This window comes from Pteropus medius, unplaced genomic scaffold (genome assembly GCF_902729225.1).
Source record: "Pteropus medius unplaced genomic scaffold, Ma_sr-lr_union100, whole genome shotgun sequence".
Taxonomy (NCBI): Eukaryota; Metazoa; Chordata; class Mammalia; order Chiroptera; family Pteropodidae; genus Pteropus; species Pteropus medius.
Genome location: NW_024344253.1, coordinates 7388592 through 7407590, shown reverse-complemented (window position 1 = coordinate 7407590; position 18999 = coordinate 7388592). Strand labels below are relative to the sequence as shown.

Below are 18999 nucleotides of genomic sequence, written 5' to 3'. Positions count from 1 at the left end.
AATCCATTTTTTCCTAAGTAGGAGAACCCCAAGCTACTCCTACTTGTAGTGTGGCAAACACAACATCTGAAACGCTTCTGATCTGTACTTTGGGGATCAAATGCTGTTTTATGCTCAGGTAAATCAGGTATGTGTCCTGGAAATGAATGAAAACTACTAGGCCATGTAAAAGGATTTGCGTAAGCTTCCATAACAATCTCGTGAGGCTTTATTAACTGGGGTGAGCCATTACTCTCTCCTGCCTCTTTGCTCTTGCTCTGGGAAGACTGTCTTCCCTTGGAGAGGTGAGAGGAGATATGGGAATTCATTTAGAGATTCCAGAGCTTTGGGTTCCTAGTGATGAGGTAACCTATGTCCCTTTGTCTTATTTCCTACCCTCAGGTTAAACTGTAGTTTAAGCATCTACCATGTCAGTTCCACATGTGACAGCCCAGTCCCAGGTAGCTTGTCTGAAATGCCTCCGGCCCTTTACTATCATCATCACTGGTAAGGGCTGTGAGCAACGGTTGTTCACATTTGGCTAGCAGGCTTCTTTGATGGACAGATGAACTCAAGGCTTCCCTTTCTCTACCTCCCACCACCCTATTGAGAGGTAAAACAAAAATAGACTTGTCAGATTTGGGGGAGGGGGGCAAAATACTTCCCGAAGAAATCCCAATAAGGAATAAGTAAATTTCTAATTTGTGCTAGAAATTAATGGTGAATGCCATTGTAAAACTAGCCCAGGGTAGACTAAACCTTAGTAGTTACTATTCTGACCTATATACATCAGAAATAAATTACTATAGAGAGTTTCAGAATATTATACAGCAATTTTTAGAAATAAGTTCTTAGTGCTTTGAATTTAACTGAAGGATATAAGCTTCTATCTTAAATCATAATTTTATGCAAAAAAAAGTTGGTTTCTAGTAGATACTGAATAGAGGTCAGGAATAGTAGTTTCTGTGGGGGAAGTAATGGCCAGGAGGGGGCATGAGGGAGCAGGCTAGGGAGCTGGAAATGTTTTACATTTTGATCTGGATGGTTACGCGATGTAACTGTATATAAAAATTAATCAAGCCATAGTCAGGATTTGTAGAGTTTATTATATGTAAGATATATCTTCATATAGAAAGCCTCTAAACACGAAAGACAAAAGAGCTTTAAAAAAAGGTTAAGTTTCATATTTTTAACTCATTAGATATCAAATTCAAGAGATACATTATAGTTACATTGCAAAGTGTTATTTTTTAATAAAACTAATATTGACTTAAATGAATTTAAAATGCAATTACTTATTGGTGATTAAAAATAATACTTAAGCAGAGTACTATCTTAAGCCAGACAGAGCAAAGAAAATTCTTGTTTAATATATATATATATTTTTTTTAATTCCAGTAATATTTTCTTAAATTCCTGTTAAAAATATAATCAATATTAAAGTCAGCAAAATGTTTTTGACTGACACCTGGATTATTTTACCACTTAACCTGGTTACACAGTGATTTTTTTTTTTTTTTTTCTGTCAGATGTAACTGACAACCAGTTTAGTCTTTAAGATAAATGAAGTGATAACTCACATTGTAGCATCTTGTGGAAAATATTCAAACTACATTTAAAATGCTTGTTTAAAATGGAGACTTCTATTATTCCACAAGCAATTGTTTCTGTAAAACTACAGGTTGGCTATGGCAATAGTAACTAAACTACATCCAACCCTGAAGGTAGAAAAATCCCTGAAAAGAAATACACAGCCTAGTTATAATATGCAATATAAAGGTTATTTTTCTTATTTAAAAAAATTCTCCCACTTTGGAGAAATCCAAACCTTTCCATAGTTCCCTTACTAGGCAGTGCCACATAAAGTTATTTAGTTAACATGATTATGATCATGGCTTACAATTAAACTCAATTTGACAAACACCTCATATAGCAGCCCTCGTCTGGATGTCGGTAATGACAACAGTTGCAGTTCCATTAAAGAATACTTGCTTATTAAATTTGGTACAAAGCATGAACACTCAGGACAGATTGGCACGATACATGCAGTTCGAGAACTCTCTTATCTCAAGCCAGTCATCACTGAATAAGCCATAGTCTCAGTCCTGCTTTCCAAATCTTCCCTTGTAACTGACGTTTAAAATGCTTCTTAGGACATCTTCCAGAATAAGTAAGAAAAGTATGCTTTATAAAACCAGTCATCTGAATGCATGATGGAAATGAGGCAGGATGGCAGAACTAGTGCCAGCTGGGAACACATGGGGGATGGGAGGGAGCGGGAGCTGACCCAGGCTCATAGTGCTCATGGCTAGTGAGGGATCTTGCTGCTGCTGCCCCAGACAGCTTAGCCTATGGGGCAGAGATTCCCCAGGCCCAAGGGCGAGGGCGCTATTCCCAAAGGCATTTTGGGTAGCAGGAGGGGGCAGCTGCCAGAAGCCCAACAGAGGTGAAATGTCCAGAGAGGCAGGTATTGTTAGGTTCACAGCATCTGCAGGTAGCTCCTTGGGCAGGTTTACTTTACCAGCACTTCCCTTAGCCAGATCAAAACCTGGGTTGAGCTTGTGAGGTGACTGAGGCTCTTGCAGAGGCAAGTCCTCAAGCAAACTGATATTGCAAAACCCTTTAGTATCTGCTTTGAGGGGCAGGCTTGCAAGTGGGGAGTATGAGGTAGAACTGGTGTTGTACTTGTGATTCTGGAGGGGCTGAGGGGGAGAGCCAGGAGACACTACCGGGTGGAGGGGGATCAGCGGCTCTGGCAGCGGCTGTACAGGCTGACAGGTTTGCTCTGAGGGATTGTGGATGTGGATGTGGCTGTGTACCTCAGGTGGCAAGCTACTTGCAAGCCCATTCTGTGCAGGAGCTCCTAGAGGGAAAGGAGACAGTGTGGCAGCCTTCAGCTGAAACTGTGGGGCCATAGTGTGGAAGGTGCTCAGAAGGTCTCCGGCCTGCAGACTCTCTTTCATCAGCTCCTGCGAGTGTGTCTTCTTGGTGTGTCGCGTGAGGTGGTCTTTGCGCCCAAATCTCTGGGCACAAAACTGGCACAGGAAGTCCTTGCAGCCTGTGTGGACCACCAGGTGGCGTCGCACGTCTTTCCGGGTGTAGAAGCATCTTTCACAGTGGTCGCACTGGTGCTTCTTTTCCTTGGTTCCGCTGTGGGGCTTTTCTTCTGCGTGGGCTTTGAGGTGATCCAGCAGCACCTCTGTGCTCCCCAGCTCTAGGGCACAGACCCCGCAGGTGAGGTCGCCACTGCTGGCCGCATGGAGGGCCAGGTGCCTCTTGTAGCCCAGCATGGTGTTGTACTTCTTCCCACACTCCTCACACCCAAAGGCCATTTTGTTGGGGTCGTGAGTTTGGAGGTGGTTTTTCAGGTGGTCTTTCCGGTTGAACGTCTTCTCACAGTGAGCACACTGGTGAGACTTCTGGGGCGAATGGGTCGCCATGTGCCTAAGAGCAGAAGGGAACATGTCACAACAGACTCAGTTTTTTACAAGCCAAAGAAAATATAGAAATGATATTAAAATATTATAGTTTTCTCTAGGTGGTGGCATAAGAAACCACTTTCAGTTTTAATATACTTTCCTATGTTTTCCAGATTCTACAAATATACAAAACTTTGTAATAAAAAACACACAGGTGCTACTAAAGACATAATGCAATTTTCACACCTGTAAAGAAAAAAATGTGCTTTGAGAACATATTTTCCTAATGTGTACAAAGATTCCTAGACGTATATAAGTATTTAAAAATATATGATCATAAAAAATATTTTTCAAGAAGGGGTTAAATGGGTATTCTATAGTTTGAGAATTACTTAATTTCCAAAAGTGATTTTGCCTCCTGCACTGAACCCCATAACGAACCATTTTAGGTTATTGTTTCTAATGCATTTCCTGCTTTCTCTTTACTGAGACGAAAAATTCAGGCCATAGACATAACACTAAGGAGTCTATCCTTAACCTCAGAGAGAGCATCTAATTGGACCCCGAATGCCACCCCTACCACCTGTGCTCTGAACCTCAGCCTGGTGCCTCCCGTGAGCTTTTTATGCTGGTATCTTGGTTTCCTCCACTTAATACTTCCCAATCAGCTAGCATCTCAGATGTGTGCAGCCTCTGTCTCTATTTCGTTAAGAGCCCTCTTAGATCTCTTCAACCCACTTCCTGAAGGTCACTGGTAATTTCATTGGCAAAATTCCGAAGGACTTTTTCTAGAAGGACTAAGCTGCTACTCCTAGCAGCAGTTACAAGTTTTTCTTTAACTGAACTTTAGGGACAAGCTATAGTCATCCGTCAATCTGGAATTTCAAAATAGCTATTTTATATTTGTAAAGCACAAACTGGCTTTGGAAAACTATCACAATTCCATTTCTATTACAGTTCTGCTAAATTCCTAAAATCTAAACTCTGTTGGTTTTGAAAAACTCAGTGTTATAGAACCCTGAGTTTGTCATCCTTTAAAACTTTCAAAAGTTTCATTTTAATAATGAACTATCATATAGAACACCAAGTCCTATGTGTTAGTATTTCTTACAAAACAGCACTCTTAATTATAACTTGTGGCTTGCGTATACAATGTAGGTTGCTTCGTGTCCCTTCTGATAGTTAACTCTTTTAGATGTTTTGTCTTTAGGAGCAAAAGCTTATCCTACTGACAATTTCAATGCAATTGAGCTTGTTAACTTTGGATACAAAAGAATTTCAAATAACTCGTTCTACAGAAAAGATAGAATTCCTTTCAAGATTGTGTTTAGTCAAAAGTGTACTAATACTACCTTTTGCCCCACATATCCTGTATTGTCTATGCCTGATCCTTTTCTAGCAGAAGGATGGGTAAGGGTCGACAGCAGACACTGTTTAGAGAACAGTGCTGACCCCTACTAGGAGGAAGACTGGGTGCCAGTTCAAACACATAAAGCCGATCTGTCATTCTTTATAAATATAAAAAAATGCAAAACCTCTCCTTCCTCCCTCCCTTAGAAAAACTGCCTGCTACGTGCAAGGGATAGAAAGAAAAGTTAAGTTCCGCCCCGGCCTTTCAGGACACCAGAGCTCAGCATGCAAAGGGATACAGATGACGTGGTGGGTTCTGCAGACAGGTATAAACAACGCTACGGGAGGAGTCACTGCACTCGGTATCTGAGAGATCTGAAAGGATGCGGGTGTTGGCAAGCTCCAGCTGTACTAAGATACATTAGCAGGTTGCAGAAGGCGTTTTTTTTAGTCTCTTAGAAGGCAGATAACCATGTTCTTATACAAGATATCCACAGATACTTCTTCAGGAGTAGATGTGAGGGAGGACTGGTTTACACGCTTGGCACTCAAACAATTTTCTTTCTATTTGGTCCAATACTAGTAAATAGGATCCCAAAGCTCTGTCCTGGATCTTCTATACTTGCCTCTCTCCACTTTTTTCTTTGTGGAGATTATCTTATTAGATTTCATTTACTACCCAGGGGTAGATCAATGCCAAGTTAACAACTCTAGACCTGGGATCTCCTACCTCCTTTCCTGTCCTACTCCTGTACCACCTATGAGAAAGGCACAGGTTGACGCCGCTAGTACCTGAGCAATAATACTTTCACATTTCACCAGCGCCCACACCTCTGAATTTTTTGTGACTCTTTCCTTTGCCTGTCATCCGACCTTCCCCTTTTAATGTACCCCTTACTTACTCATCCAACAGTCCCAACCCAGGACAATCATCTTACAGCTGAAATTATTTCAACAACTTGTTTCATTCCCTCTCATTTAACCTCACAACCCATGAAACCATCAGTTTCAGTCTGTCCTACTGTCAGCAGTAAATACCACCACCTTTGGGTGTCACCTGGATCACGTCAACGATCTTAAGTTCTTCAAGGGTCACTGCTCACATTAAGACTTCTAAGCAGGGGCTTCAATCTGCCAGATCATCTTTTCTTGCCCTTTGCTGTCTTCACCTAACTGCTTTCATTGTTTGCTGTACTGGGACCCATGTTCTCTTTTCTAGTTAAGCAAGTCGGTTATTTTCTCCCTCAACCTCTGCTTATAAGATGGAGCGTATGTTGCAACTGAGAGAAATGGCATGGAATGCTGCCCTTTAAAAAAAAAAAAAAAAAAGCAAACCCTAAAGCATCCTGCCACCTCACCACTCTTCTATTCCTTTATTAGATCACTGCTTCAGGCCAGAAGGGCAAGAAACGACGGTAGCTGTGGCAGGGAGGGCGGTTCTTGCACAAAGCACACTGCTTCCCTTTTTTGCCTCATTTCACACTCTTAACTGAACGAGCTGTTTCCCTCGTTCAGAACTACCACCTCCTAAATATTGCTTAAGACGTCATCTTCGGTGCGGTTTACCACAGTCATTCCACCTAATTCCTGTCATTCCAATAATCTGTTAGCTCCCCTGTCTTCTCCAACTATTTATCTCCTATATGTATTTTGGTCTTTAGCCATCGTTATAATATCCTCATTGTGGCTTCACTACAGCAAACACTGCTTTCAGTGCTCGAGTAAGGATCCTAACTGTGTACACACGAGAAGCTTATTGCAAAACAGGAAGCCTTTGCAATGAAATTAGTGCACACAGTAGGCACTCAATGCTTGTATTTATGGCAACTAGAAATTGGCCTATGTACAGAACACATCTGAATTTTAAAATGCCTCAGCATTTATTGGTTTATTTTAAAATTTGGCTTATTACATGACCTATAACAGTGCCATTCTTAAAGGCCAGGAACATAATTTATGTATATTTTTAACTCTTTCAAGTGCCTGGCCCCAGGGGCACTCCAAGGTTTAACGATGATGTGGTCCATGGAGCACTACACAGATGGAAATCCTCTCTCGCTAAAAATTTTGATGATCACCTATGTATTTACATGTGTAGTCTAAAAGTTGAAGTTTTAAAGTTTGTTTCATGAAAATTAGAGGGAAATAAAATCTCCCTTAACCAGGTATCAAAAGAAGAGTGATCAGTGGGAGTTCTGCGTGTGTAGCTGAGGGCACCACACACATGGCACACACGGCACACACGGCATTCGTTGTCAACCAGACCACTGTGCAACTTCAGTCCATTCTGTATATTTTGTCTCTTCCACAATATAAAAATCATTTGCAGGCAGAAGCTACATCTAATATATCCACTTCCCTCCCAGAAGTACCTAACAGGCACTCAAGAAATAATTTGGATTTAAATGTACTACTTTTTTTTTAAAGGACTCATCTTCTAAACCAGTGGTTTTTATCCTTTGTTGTATCATGGATGCCTCTGAAAAGCTGATTAAATGCACATACTCCACATTTGTACACCCAACAGAATTCCATTTGTTGGGCTGGCTTTAGACCTAAGTCAAGAAACTGCTCCAAAGCTCACACCTGGAGATGTCTACTCCTCTCCACTCTCACTGTCAGGCCCTGAGCAAGCTCTCCATACTCCATGCCTGGATTTCACAGCACAATTCAAATCAGTCTGCCTGCCTATTCTCTCTTCTCCAAATAACGAGAGCCATCTTTCTAACGTCCTAATCAAATCACGTTCTTCACTACTCAGACCCACTAGAATAAAACCAACCCTCCGCGACGTTGGATAAGGCCTGCTGGGAGCTGCTTCCTTCTTGTCTACATTTTGAGCTTCACCTGTTCCTCTTCCAACGCTACCCTCTGTACACATGTCTTTAAGGCCAGGGCTTAGGGCTCTCCCAGGACCTCCTTGCTGTCCACCTCTTCATTCTTCAAGTCACAGCTTAAGATTGTACCTTTCTGAGAAGCCTTCCTGGATCTCATCAAGCAGGGGAGAACAACTTCCTCTACCTGCACAGCTCTGCCAAAGCACTCGGATTGCACTTTAATTGTGTTTGCATGACTATCTCCCCAGCCATGGGTCTTTTCGTCTTTCTGTTCTTAGACCTGGCATATTGCAGAAGCACAGAAAATATCTGCTGAAAGAATGAACTGACACAGCACAGCAAAACTGTCATATAAACTACCGGATGTGTAGCTTTAAAGGCTAAAATGCACCCACATTCTGCGTCCCTCTTCCCTTGCCGTGTTTGGTCTGAAGACCAGCAAAGCCACTTGAAGGCATATGTAAAAGTACATACCTTTTCTAAAGCCTCTCACCTCATTAATTTATATCTGGAAATGAAGGCTTTGCCACAGTCTGGCTGCAAGCACTTGTAAGGTCGCTCCCTGGAGTGGGAATAACTGTGGATAGTGAACTTCTCCAGGGTGAGGAACGTTTTGCCACATAATTGGCAGGGGTAGGTAGCCATGGGCTTTGCTTCTCAAGAACCTTCCTTTTCAGATGCACTGACCAAATGCTGTGCCATTTAAGCACAAATGGAAGGATGGTGCTGCGCACATCTGCAGAGCCACCACAGCTGAACTCCAGACCAGGGAAGAGGCAATGCTGTGGTCCTGGCCCGGTTCTACCCAGACATGGGCCTCTCAAGTACCACTAGCTTTGCTTCCTGCTGTCCCACATCCTAGTTTATGTGCAGTCTCAGGCTGGGAGGACAAAGTCTGAGGCACAGATGAGATTTCAGGAGCAGAAAGGTAATCTGCATCACTAGAGCTGGGGCATGTCCTGGATCACCAGACTGTCTGTGGAGAGAAGAGAAACCGTTTCCTTGCATTAGCCATTTGAAAACAACGCTGTTCCTCCCCCACCAGTTCAGAGTCAACTACCCAGAATCAACGTGTTCCTCTAAATGGCTCTAATGCAGCACAATTCTCTAGCCTTCCCGTGTGCTTAAAGAAGTGCTTCTGTAAGCAAATCCACCTGCCTGTGCTCCTGAACGGCAAGGAGTCGGGCAGTGTTCTGGTGGTGGATGAAGCATGCCTTACTTTATGATACAGACAACTATTTCCACAGACTCGGAATTCTCTACTTCAAATCAGGACCTCAGGTCAGTGTGAGACTCAGCTGAGCAATTTAAAAAACAAACAAACAACCCCCTGGGGTGTTTGTTTTACTGGTACAGAAACAAAAATCATGGCTGCTTATTCTAACCATGGGCTATTCCTCCTTACTCACTGTTCGGGTAACATACATTGTTTATCACACCTGTTTAAACTTCCAGTGGATGAGATGAAATAATTTGTATACATCTAAGTTAATTTGCTTGTAAGGTTACCATGTAGAAGAACTCAACTTTATGATGTAAACAAAATGTGAAGAAAGCTAATTTTGTTCAGTGATGTGCCTTTACAGGGGAGACAAAATATTCCCCTGGCAACAGAGCTGATGGCTTGGCTTTTAAATGTGTAGGCACCATCCTCCAGTAAACTGTTTTACTAATCTCTTCCTCTTTTGTTTATGGGGACATTTCCTCATTCCCCGGCCCCACCCTGGAAGGCCAAATCCAAACAATTGTCTGCTGGTAGGCCAGGTCTAGAGGGTGGGCCTGCCATCTCTTCAATCCCAACTGTCTCAAACCCAAATTATTACTACCCTCTTAAACAACCCTCCAAAACCAGGCTCTTTTCCTACCAATAGACCATCATTTGAGAAGCCTTAAGAGTCTGAAGCAGCATCATCAACAAGAGTCAAACCCTGGCTACCCAGAACCCTGTGCTGTTCTAGAGAGTAATTCTCAGGCGGGTGGACACTAACTTTCAAGTGCCAATTAGAGAAACACTGGAGGAGCCTCCGTATACAGGCCAACCCTTTCTCTACTCTGTCAAGTGGGCAGCACACGCTCGGAAACTGACTGATCACAGCAGGTCTTCAAGGAGTCTGTTTCCCGCAGTCACTCCTTTATCGCCAAGTCTTCAGAGCTGCTCTTTATTGTGAAAAGTTCACTTTTACTTACTTTTTCAGTTACTTTCAGATCAGAAAGCTAGAATCTGGCTAGATGAATTTTTATTATAGTCCTTCAAACATCTTTAAATATCAGTACATAGCACATGTACACAGGCAAACATACATTCCTTTTCTAATGGGCAAACTTGGCAGCGAACTTCTTGTGTTCCTCATCAACTAGCTCAGACGTTTATAGTGTCTGGTCAGAGCTCACAAGGAGCCGGCACCAGGCAGACACCCCTCACCATCCTGTCCCACCTGCTCAGAAACTTCAGAACTATGCGCACACTTTGACCTGAAGCTTCAGCACTGATCCAAAGCCAGGCACACAGGCATTCTCAGCCAGTGTCCTGGCACCAAGCCTCCTTTCTGGTGGCAGCTTACACATACCTTGTTCTTCTGTGACTAAGTGTGGTGACTTAAACTGAACCCCTGTCCTGGCTCTGTCCAAATTCCTCTCCCAGCTCTTTATTCCCTCACAGTAATCCAGTTCATGCCCGAGGCCCCGCTTTGAGGCATCCCCAATAACCCTGGCCACAAACAAAATAATTCCTTCCAGGAATTCTATCCTGTGTGGCCAAGATTTTGCTGCCAGGTCTCATGATGTGTCCTACTTCTCCAGCCTAAGTCTGGCTAATACTGGCCCAGCTATAAAAGGCATAGCATTTATCATCATCCTTAAATATACTCATTCATTTGAAATTGCTCTTCCCAGGTCTGTCAAAAAAAGATTAAAATGTACACATAAATTCATCTTTTCCTTTTTCTCTTTAGCTGAACTCAAAGTAGCACTAGTGACTCAGGAGAAGGAGCTGGTTTGGGGGTGAGGATTTTATATTTCTCCACCTACACCAATCCCCTGCATATATGCATTTTTCAACTTCTCAGTAAATTCATTCCCCTCAACTCTTAATGAAAGATAACTAGTATGTCCAATGAACTTTCCGTGATGTTGGAAATGTCACATATACAACAGCTGCTGAACTACTCAAAATGTGATGCTGAGAAACTGAAATTTTTACTTAAGTAGCCACATGTGGCTGATGGCTACTGTACCGGACAGCACAGGCAGGCTCTTAGTCTCACTGTCAGAAGAGATGAAGGCAAGGCAGAGCTTTCCCCCAGATACAGCTGTGCTGCTGATTCACCCTCAGGTGTTTCCCTAAAGCATGGGAGAGATTTATGCAGATCCAGTCACTTGTTCTATGAATACAGTGGAAAGATTCCCCAGTTCAAATTCCAGCTTTCCCACTTGTTCGCTAGATCCTGAGTTTGTTTCCTCATTTGTGATATCCACCCGACGCACTGGCTACTGGGGACAACCAACTGAAACAAGACGGATCCGAAAGCACATTGTAACCTAAAAACACACTGTACAAATATATGGTATTTATGAAACACGGGGATTAAAAGTAAAAACCAGCCGGCGCATGGTTCTAACCACTCAGCTATGGATGCAAAGGAAAAAAGGCGCGTTCTCTCCCACGGATAATTCACCATCCATGTTCACACCGGGAGGAACCGGCAGTCTGAGTAATACACATACCTACACACACAGAAAGGACACGTGAAGGTGCAAGTAAAAATGAGCCTGCATTCTTTGTTTCTCAACAGATTTCAACTTTGATTACCAACATGTCAAGCAAAGGAAAAATAAGATTTATTCAATTTTTTTTAAAAGGTACCTGCCCTTTAGCATTAATAGTTTTCTCCAGCTACTTCCTCGGATTCAGAAGTGCAACGGCCATGGACAGCATTACCTTCATCTCTTTTGGGCCTTCAAAGATGGTGGGGTCTATAACCACAGTTTCAAATGTGGCCTTATTTTACTTAAATGTGAGGCACAGTTCCTCCAACTCTCTGTTCCCCATAAAACTTTCTCCCAAAGAACAATAACAAAAAGTTAAGTCACTTAAACATTTTTATACTTATTTAACTTACTTCATAACCGTCTTTTCCCAAAAAGACTTTTTGAGTTTTCGATCTGTGTTAAATATACCTAGCCCAACACTAAGTGCAAAGTTGGTCCTCAAATACGGAACTGAATTAATTATATGATAGTGAACATTCTTTAATTTCTTCAGGAAGTCTTTTTTAATGATGAATTCAAACTTACAAATAGTTATAATATTTCATTTACTGTAACTGTAGATTTCATTAACATGGACCTTCAAATATAAATATTTGCATGGTTTTCATGATATAATCACAAACTTCTATAAAAAGTCTTTCCCAACAGACTATAAATTCACTGTGGCCAAAGATCAAAGCTCAGCTATTTTTAAAAAATAAACCGTGTGGATAATACAACATCTCCCATCACCACGTACTTGACCAGTGCTGGCTGGCTGCTGCTGATTCCAATCTTTGGTTGAAACCTGATGCGCTTTCTGGCCACATCCTTAAAACAGACTTGTGATTAACGTTCTATTATCTGGCAAACCACCAACAATCCTAACAGAGAACTGACAAAGCGATGGTCCTGATGATAATCAGTCTGTTCCGTGACTTGACATGCAGTTTGCATTTGAGTCTTAAATACGGTAATATTTCAACACCTGTCACCCTAGAAAGATAGTAAGTCTTCCCCCAAAACATCTCAGGACATAATTTTCAATCCTCTTGATTCTAAAAATACTGACTGAGTGATACAGATCTGCCAGTATGCCAAAGAAGGCTTGTGCCATCTGCTTCATTCTGTTCATGCTGATTATTTTAGGGATGAGAGAGGATCAGATTGGAATAGGAACATATATATATGGCAACAGCCAGGAAGGACTGTGTTCCCTGAGGGCTGATGGTATACGATAGTAGAAGGGGAGGTCAGAGCACAACTATAGTTCTCGGACATCCCCAATGCTGTACAACACAATCGTCTAATGGGGGACAAATGCTTTACAACATTCTCAAAATAAACTATGACTTCTGGCTTCTCCTTCCATTGTCCCCGTGATACAATGCAAGGCCCGTTTCTGAGAGGAAGCTGAATTGCCATTTTTAGTCTTCCAACTTGGGTACTCTAAGTTCTTTTTTTGACTCCATTCATTACCATTCCTTATAGATAAGAAGGTTCTACTCCAAACGTTTCCCCGTCTTTCATATTCCCAAAGCCTGAAATGGCTTTTATATATGTTAAGGCCAATTTAAAAAGGGCCTCTAACAAGTTTATTTCTTCTTATACTCACAAGATAAGACACAGCCAATCATGGAGCAGGGTAGATGGAAATTCATTGCTCATTTGGTTCTAGGACATTCTAGAGAGGGTGCTTCCTTCAACATCAGTTCTTTTAAGGACTTTGGTAGCAAGTCGCTATCATCAATGAAAAAACTATCCAGAAACATCAGCAGGAACAGGAGCATGAAGAAGCTACTCAGAACCTCCAGGTAGTTGTCATTGCTTATGCGCATGAGTCGTAAAATTTGTTAGGTGTTGTATCTGAGCCAGTGCAATGTTAAAAGAGTTGGGGCTCATTATATGCCTAATTGGCAAAACAGGTGCTCATGGGGCTAAGGCTGAAGATTACAGATGTGCGGCCTGATCAGTATCTTACCACATGGCTTCAAATTGGCGGGGTACTATGCCGAAACAGGATGAATTAAGTGGAAGTTTGTAGACTTCCCGCATGTGGCTACTGGAACACTGGCAGCCAGGCCTATACTCTCCCAGGCAGGAGACTGAAGGACTCTTCTCTGGAAAAGTTGACCAGCCCCAGAGAAAAGTGCTAATGCCAAGGACAAATGGCAATCCTCAGGATTTACCTGCACTGCCCTACAACGAAGCCCTTGTTGACAAGCCCCATCTAACTATACAAAGCTTCTATCAGCTTTTAATGGCTCCACTCATAAATCGGTAGGCAGCTGAGGACCACCAGAAATCAGACAAAAGTATATAATAGGAAAAACTGACAGAGAACAAACAGAAAAAAGCAACTAGGATGAAAGAGGAGAAAAAAACTCTACTGGGAGAAGAAAACTTCAAAAATAACTATCATTAATATCCTAGAGAGAGAAAGAAATTCCTAAAAGAAGAACGGATTTTTTTTTTTTTTTTTTAAGGAAAAAGACAACAAAAAAGGCAGTGGAAAGTGCAAGACTTTGGGCAGGGCAGGCACTGCAGTCAAACTCCCTGGGGGAGCGTCTGAGAATCTTCAGGGTAATAAATTCCCCTGATGAATTTTTAGGTACCTTTATGTTTGCCAATGTGGCTTCTTTTGAGGGTATCTGCTATTTTTACATGTTTGCTAGTCCTAATGCTCAGTAGTAATTAACACCATAGAGCAACTTTTAATAACCCAACTAATATAACCCAGAGACTAATTAACAGTAAAATCATTCATAAGTTAAATGGCTGAAATATGCACCGTTAGACTAAGAAACAAGAAAGAAGAGATAATTTTTAAGTTAATGAAACCATCGTCATATGATAAAGGTATCTATTATCACTGCCTCTTGTTAAACATTTGTATTAGAAGTTGTGGACCATACAATAAAGCATTAAAAAGATGTAAAACTGGAATACATTAATCTTTCATTATTTACAAATGAGTCCACATAGAAAACTCCAGAGAATCCACACACAGACTATTAGAATTAGAAAGTGTGGCAAGATATTTAGTAATAAAAAAATCAAAATACAAAAGCAACTATATTTCCAAATGCCAGCAAACAAATATAATTTAAAATACCATATACATTAGCCACAAAGCAAAAATACCTAGGAATAAATCTAACCAAAGATGTACAAGACATTTATGAAAAAATTATAAAACTATACTGAAAAACATTAAAGACCTACATAAATGGAGATATATACCATGTTCATGAATAGGGAAATATAAATAAAATAATTATAACATTGTCAATTCTCTCCATATTTATGTATTAAGTCAATGAAGTTCTAACAAAAATTCAGCAGGGTTCTTTGTGAGAACTTGACATAATCATCCTAAATTTTATATGGAAAACGAAGTCCAAGAATAAAGAGAATAATATCCAAAACCCTCCTCCTAGTTCTACTGGATCATTCTCATCATTATACAAACAGACCATGACTTTTCTCAGAGAAAAAAGTAAAAGACAACAGATAAACAATTTTTAAACACCCAGCTATAATAATTAAGGCAGTATGATATAGGCACAGGATTAAAGTGGACCAACAGGATAGAATGCATAGCCAAGAAACAGACTCACCCTTATACAGAAAATATATGACAGGGCTCACACTGCAATCATTGGGGAAAGAAAAAAGGACAAATGGATTAAATAACTGGTTATCCAGACGGAAAGTAAGGAAACTGAATTCCTACCATACATCATATATAAAATTAATTCCAGACAGATTACAGGCTTAACGTTTAAAATGAAACTTTAAAACTTTAGGCAAGAATGAAAAAAATAAGGCATTTCACAGAAGAGTAAACTCAGAGAGCTAATGAAGAAATGAAAACATGCACAATATTATCCAAGTTAGATTCCTTGGTCCATCGTTAAAATCACTTCCCTTGCACTTCCTACTCTGTGGGCCTTCCCTCCTCACTGCACATGGCTGGCAAAATCCCAATTCTCATTAACCTGTTTAATCACTGACCAACCCCGCCACTACCCTTGGCATTCCTATGCCCCACACTCCCCTGCCTTTTTTTTTCTTTTTCACACACTAACCACATCTGACATTTTCTGTTTCATTTCTTAACACCCACCACCCAAACAAACAAATGAACGAACACATCACAATGAAACTCAATTTTTAAACCAATCAGATTAGCAAAAATAGAAAGTCGGCCAAAACCAACTAAGGACAGAAGAGGCAAGAAACAGACCAGGGTCATAGACGTGCCCTCAAAGATGCTCTTCCTTAAGAATGAACAAATATGATACAATTAGGTTGCTCTATAAAGACCAATGCATGAAAAAAGTGAAAATAATTATTAAAATTCAAGGTGGGTAAGGAATACAGTTGTGTAAGGAGTGATCATCTCTTGCTTGGGAAATCAAAAGAAGTTCCATAGAGAAGCCAAAGTTAAAGCTAAGCTTGCAAGTTTACCCGCTGCTCAAAGGGGGAAGTGGTCTATTTCAGACCAAGAAAATGAGTCAACACAGGGCACTTGGAAATCAGTAGTTCAGTGTGACTGGAATATGATGCAAATATGGGGGCACTGTGGACACATAGGCTGAAGAGGGAGGCAAAGACCAATCACAAAGGAGAAGATTGGGCTTTTGTTGTAATATTTTGGACTGTCTAGCCAATTTAGTCAAGCCGTGAGGGAGGTAGGGAGAGAAGCGGTAGAAATAGGTAGAGAATGCCAACAAAACCGTTTCAACAGGTATCAGAAGCATGGGAAAGGCATAAGCACAGAATCTAAGGCTCAAAGATCCACAGAAGACCAAGAGCCAAACCACAAGGGGCCAGGATGACCCAAGACTAATGACCAGGGATCTGGGCAACTGCAAGCCACTATAAGCAACATACATTTTGACGATAATTATGGCCAGAATGTATAAGATACTGTAGAGTAGTGGAACCAGAGGTAGTGAGACCATTTTGGCTTCTGCCATATCTCAGAAGAGATAAAAGTGGCCTGGAAAGGAAGAGAGGGCAGGTTGAAATGACACTTTGTAAACAGGCTAGTTAGATTAGGACTTAGGTTAGGTTAGAGAAAAGAGGTGACAGTAGTGGCAGACAGGGAAAGAAATGATGAGTCCCAGAACTCTGAAGTTAGGAGTTCAGTTTTAGATGTGTTGAGCTTAAATTAAGGTGTTTCGGAGGCAGTCAGGCCAACAAGGAGACCTACAGCATCAAGGAGGGGCTGAGGTATTCTTCTAGACCAAACAGAGCAAATGATACTGTGGCTTCGGGGAAGGAGATACTTTGTGTATCTGGCTTCTATAAGTGACTTTATAAATTACTCTGAGCTCTACTTGGGTGGCCTCAGATCCTGTCAGTAAGCTCATATGATCAACCTTGATCACCAATGTTTGTCCTTCCCAAAGTGGGTTGGTAAAATGGGGGTGAGAAGGAATTTGTTTTCTTTACGGCAGGCTGCAGCTAGACTGATACTCCCTTAGGATATCTATTCTGCATTGTGGAGCAGGGTGGAAGCAGGCTTGTGGGGACATGCAATTCTCAGAGGCTCCAAGGACAGAAGAAGCCTTCTCCCTCTAAATTCCCCTCCGCCCCCCAGTTCCTCTTGGGTAAGACAGTGTAGTGAGAAGTCTATGGTGATTAAAAAAAAGGGAGGGGGCAAAATGAGAATTAAGTTTGCACTAAACTAACTTGATAAGATGTTCCAAAATAATGTCTAGCTGGTGACAGTAACAGAATTGTCTCAGCTGGAAGGGGAGGGAGCCCTAGGAAGCGATGGAAAAGGCAGCGGCCTGGGATATGAGCCTGCAGAGCCACAGAAGGTGAAGGGAAGCCAGGCTGCCAAAGGGAAAAGACCACTAAGGACCAGGAGCCAGGACCTAACACCACAGAGGTGCTTCATCGGCGAGAGGTCTGTCTCTCACATGAACAGAGTGGAAGCGGGGGGCCTGGGCACCTCGGGAGTCCCCAGCCTCCACAGGAAGGACTGTTCCTGCACGATACACATCCAGGAGAAAGGAAGGAAGAAAAGGTCTTTACAGACTCTTAAATCTTCCATACTCTTCCTCTCCCCACTACATATACCATATTTTTAAATAAAAATGTTTAGAAAGAAATATCAAGTGTCTACCAACAAGCAAAAAAGGTATGTGCATCAGAGAGGCAGGTGTGAAGCCCAGGACTGGCTCTCCAGCTGACATGGAAGGGATCTGTGGTAAGAAGACTATTAATGAACTCTAGGTAGCATGGTGGGGGTGAGGGGTGGAGAGCCGTCCTGAAATCCAGACAAGAGCCTTCGGTATTAGGAGGAGATTTTCTAGTCATTAAAGTCAGTGATGGGGACTACTCCTTTGTGACAGCTGAAAATAGATCCCCCTCCTCCCTCCCAACAAATCCTCTGCGACTGGCCTTTGCGCCCTTTTAGGATAGCTTCTATAGCTGAGAGCCCTGATCTCTTTTCCTGGGACTTTAAGAGTAGGGCACGAAGGAACCAAAACTACCTAATTAGCAGCAGAGCCTATTGTCCTAATACGGTTACCATTCTAGGGAAAAGAAAAGCCTGGGTCCTTCCCAGGAAGTGTGTGAGGGTAAAGGCTCAACTGAGAAAAGAAACAAGAGAAGCAGACTGACCGCGGTGACGGGAAGCCAGATTCATGAGTTAAACATCTCTTGAAGGAAACTTAAAAACTATATGAGATCTGGGAAGGGATGTCTGCTCCAGACTTGGGTGGGATGTCTGAGCCTAACAACTTCTCTAAATAAATAGAACAATGACTAAAAGTAAAAATAACAATATGTCAGCAAAGTTTCTCTGGGGGTGGAATTAAAGATCACTATTCTTTGTTTTTCCTTTTCAAATAACTGTACTGTCTAAATGTTGGTATGACTACTTAGGCTGTGTCTAGGAGTATACCAGGTGGACAATAGGGAGGCGGTGATTTCAGGCAGAGGGAAGAACATATAAAAACACAGAGGAAGCAGCACAGGGAAGCAGGGATCACGGGCGGGGGTGGGGGGTGGGGATCAGTCAGGCTGGAATGCAGGTATGAGAATAAGGGGAGCATGAGATAGGCCTGGAGGGGAGGCAGTGCCCAGAACACAAATGGCCCTAGGAGTTAGGCAGGAATCTGAGGTTATCCCACAGGGATCCGGGAGCCAGTGAAAGTGAGGACATTTCATCAACAGATTGCTTTACACAGGAAAACTTAACCCGTCCCCATGGATAGCTTCATTACCTTGAGGGCACAGCCAATGTAAAAGTACTGTTTTGAAACTCTAAATGGTTCTTTTTACCCAAGATGAGTCTGAGACAAAATCTGATTACCCGAATGGACACGAATGTAATCGGCAGTTTAAAATGACAACTTACATTATTTTTTTTCAAGCTTTTTCAACAGATGAACATCCAGAACTCACTTTACTGTAAACTGTGTAGTTAAGAGAGAAAAGTGAAGTTGCTGCCTCCAGTCCAACGCTCACTCCCCTTTCTTCAGAAGCACGTCTGCCCACCACTGAGGCCACATGCCTTACTTATTAGACAACACTACATGAGGCTTCCGTGAGAATTTTCTCTTTGCCTTCCCATGTCACATCTAATAAAGTCAAAGGATGCAAAGCAAATTGTTCATCCAGAAATACTTAATTTGAAATATAAA

At 41.8% G+C, this 18999-nt stretch overlaps 1 protein-coding gene across 26 annotated transcripts in view; it reads right to left on the bottom strand.

Annotated features, from left to right (window-relative positions):
* Positions 1 to 1065: 1065 nt before the first annotated feature.
* Positions 1066 to 18999, bottom strand: part of PLAGL1 (PLAG1 like zinc finger 1) — a 61836-nt gene continuing 43902 nt past the window's right edge. For 17 of the 26 annotated variants that reach the window (XM_039869716.1, XM_039869718.1, XM_039869706.1 and 14 more), the window contains 2 exons: positions 8079 to 8561; positions 1066 to 3423 (listed from right to left, as the gene is read on the bottom strand). In XM_039869716.1, coding sequence (XP_039725650.1) covers positions 2178 to 3423; positions 8079 to 8230 — 1398 coding nt within the window. In that variant the 5' untranslated portion in view covers positions 8231 to 8561 and the 3' untranslated portion in view covers positions 1066 to 2177. The remainder of the gene's footprint in view (positions 3424 to 8078; positions 8562 to 18999) is intronic. The other 9 variants (XM_039869727.1, XM_039869724.1, XM_039869725.1 and 6 more) reach the window with 1 other exon arrangement.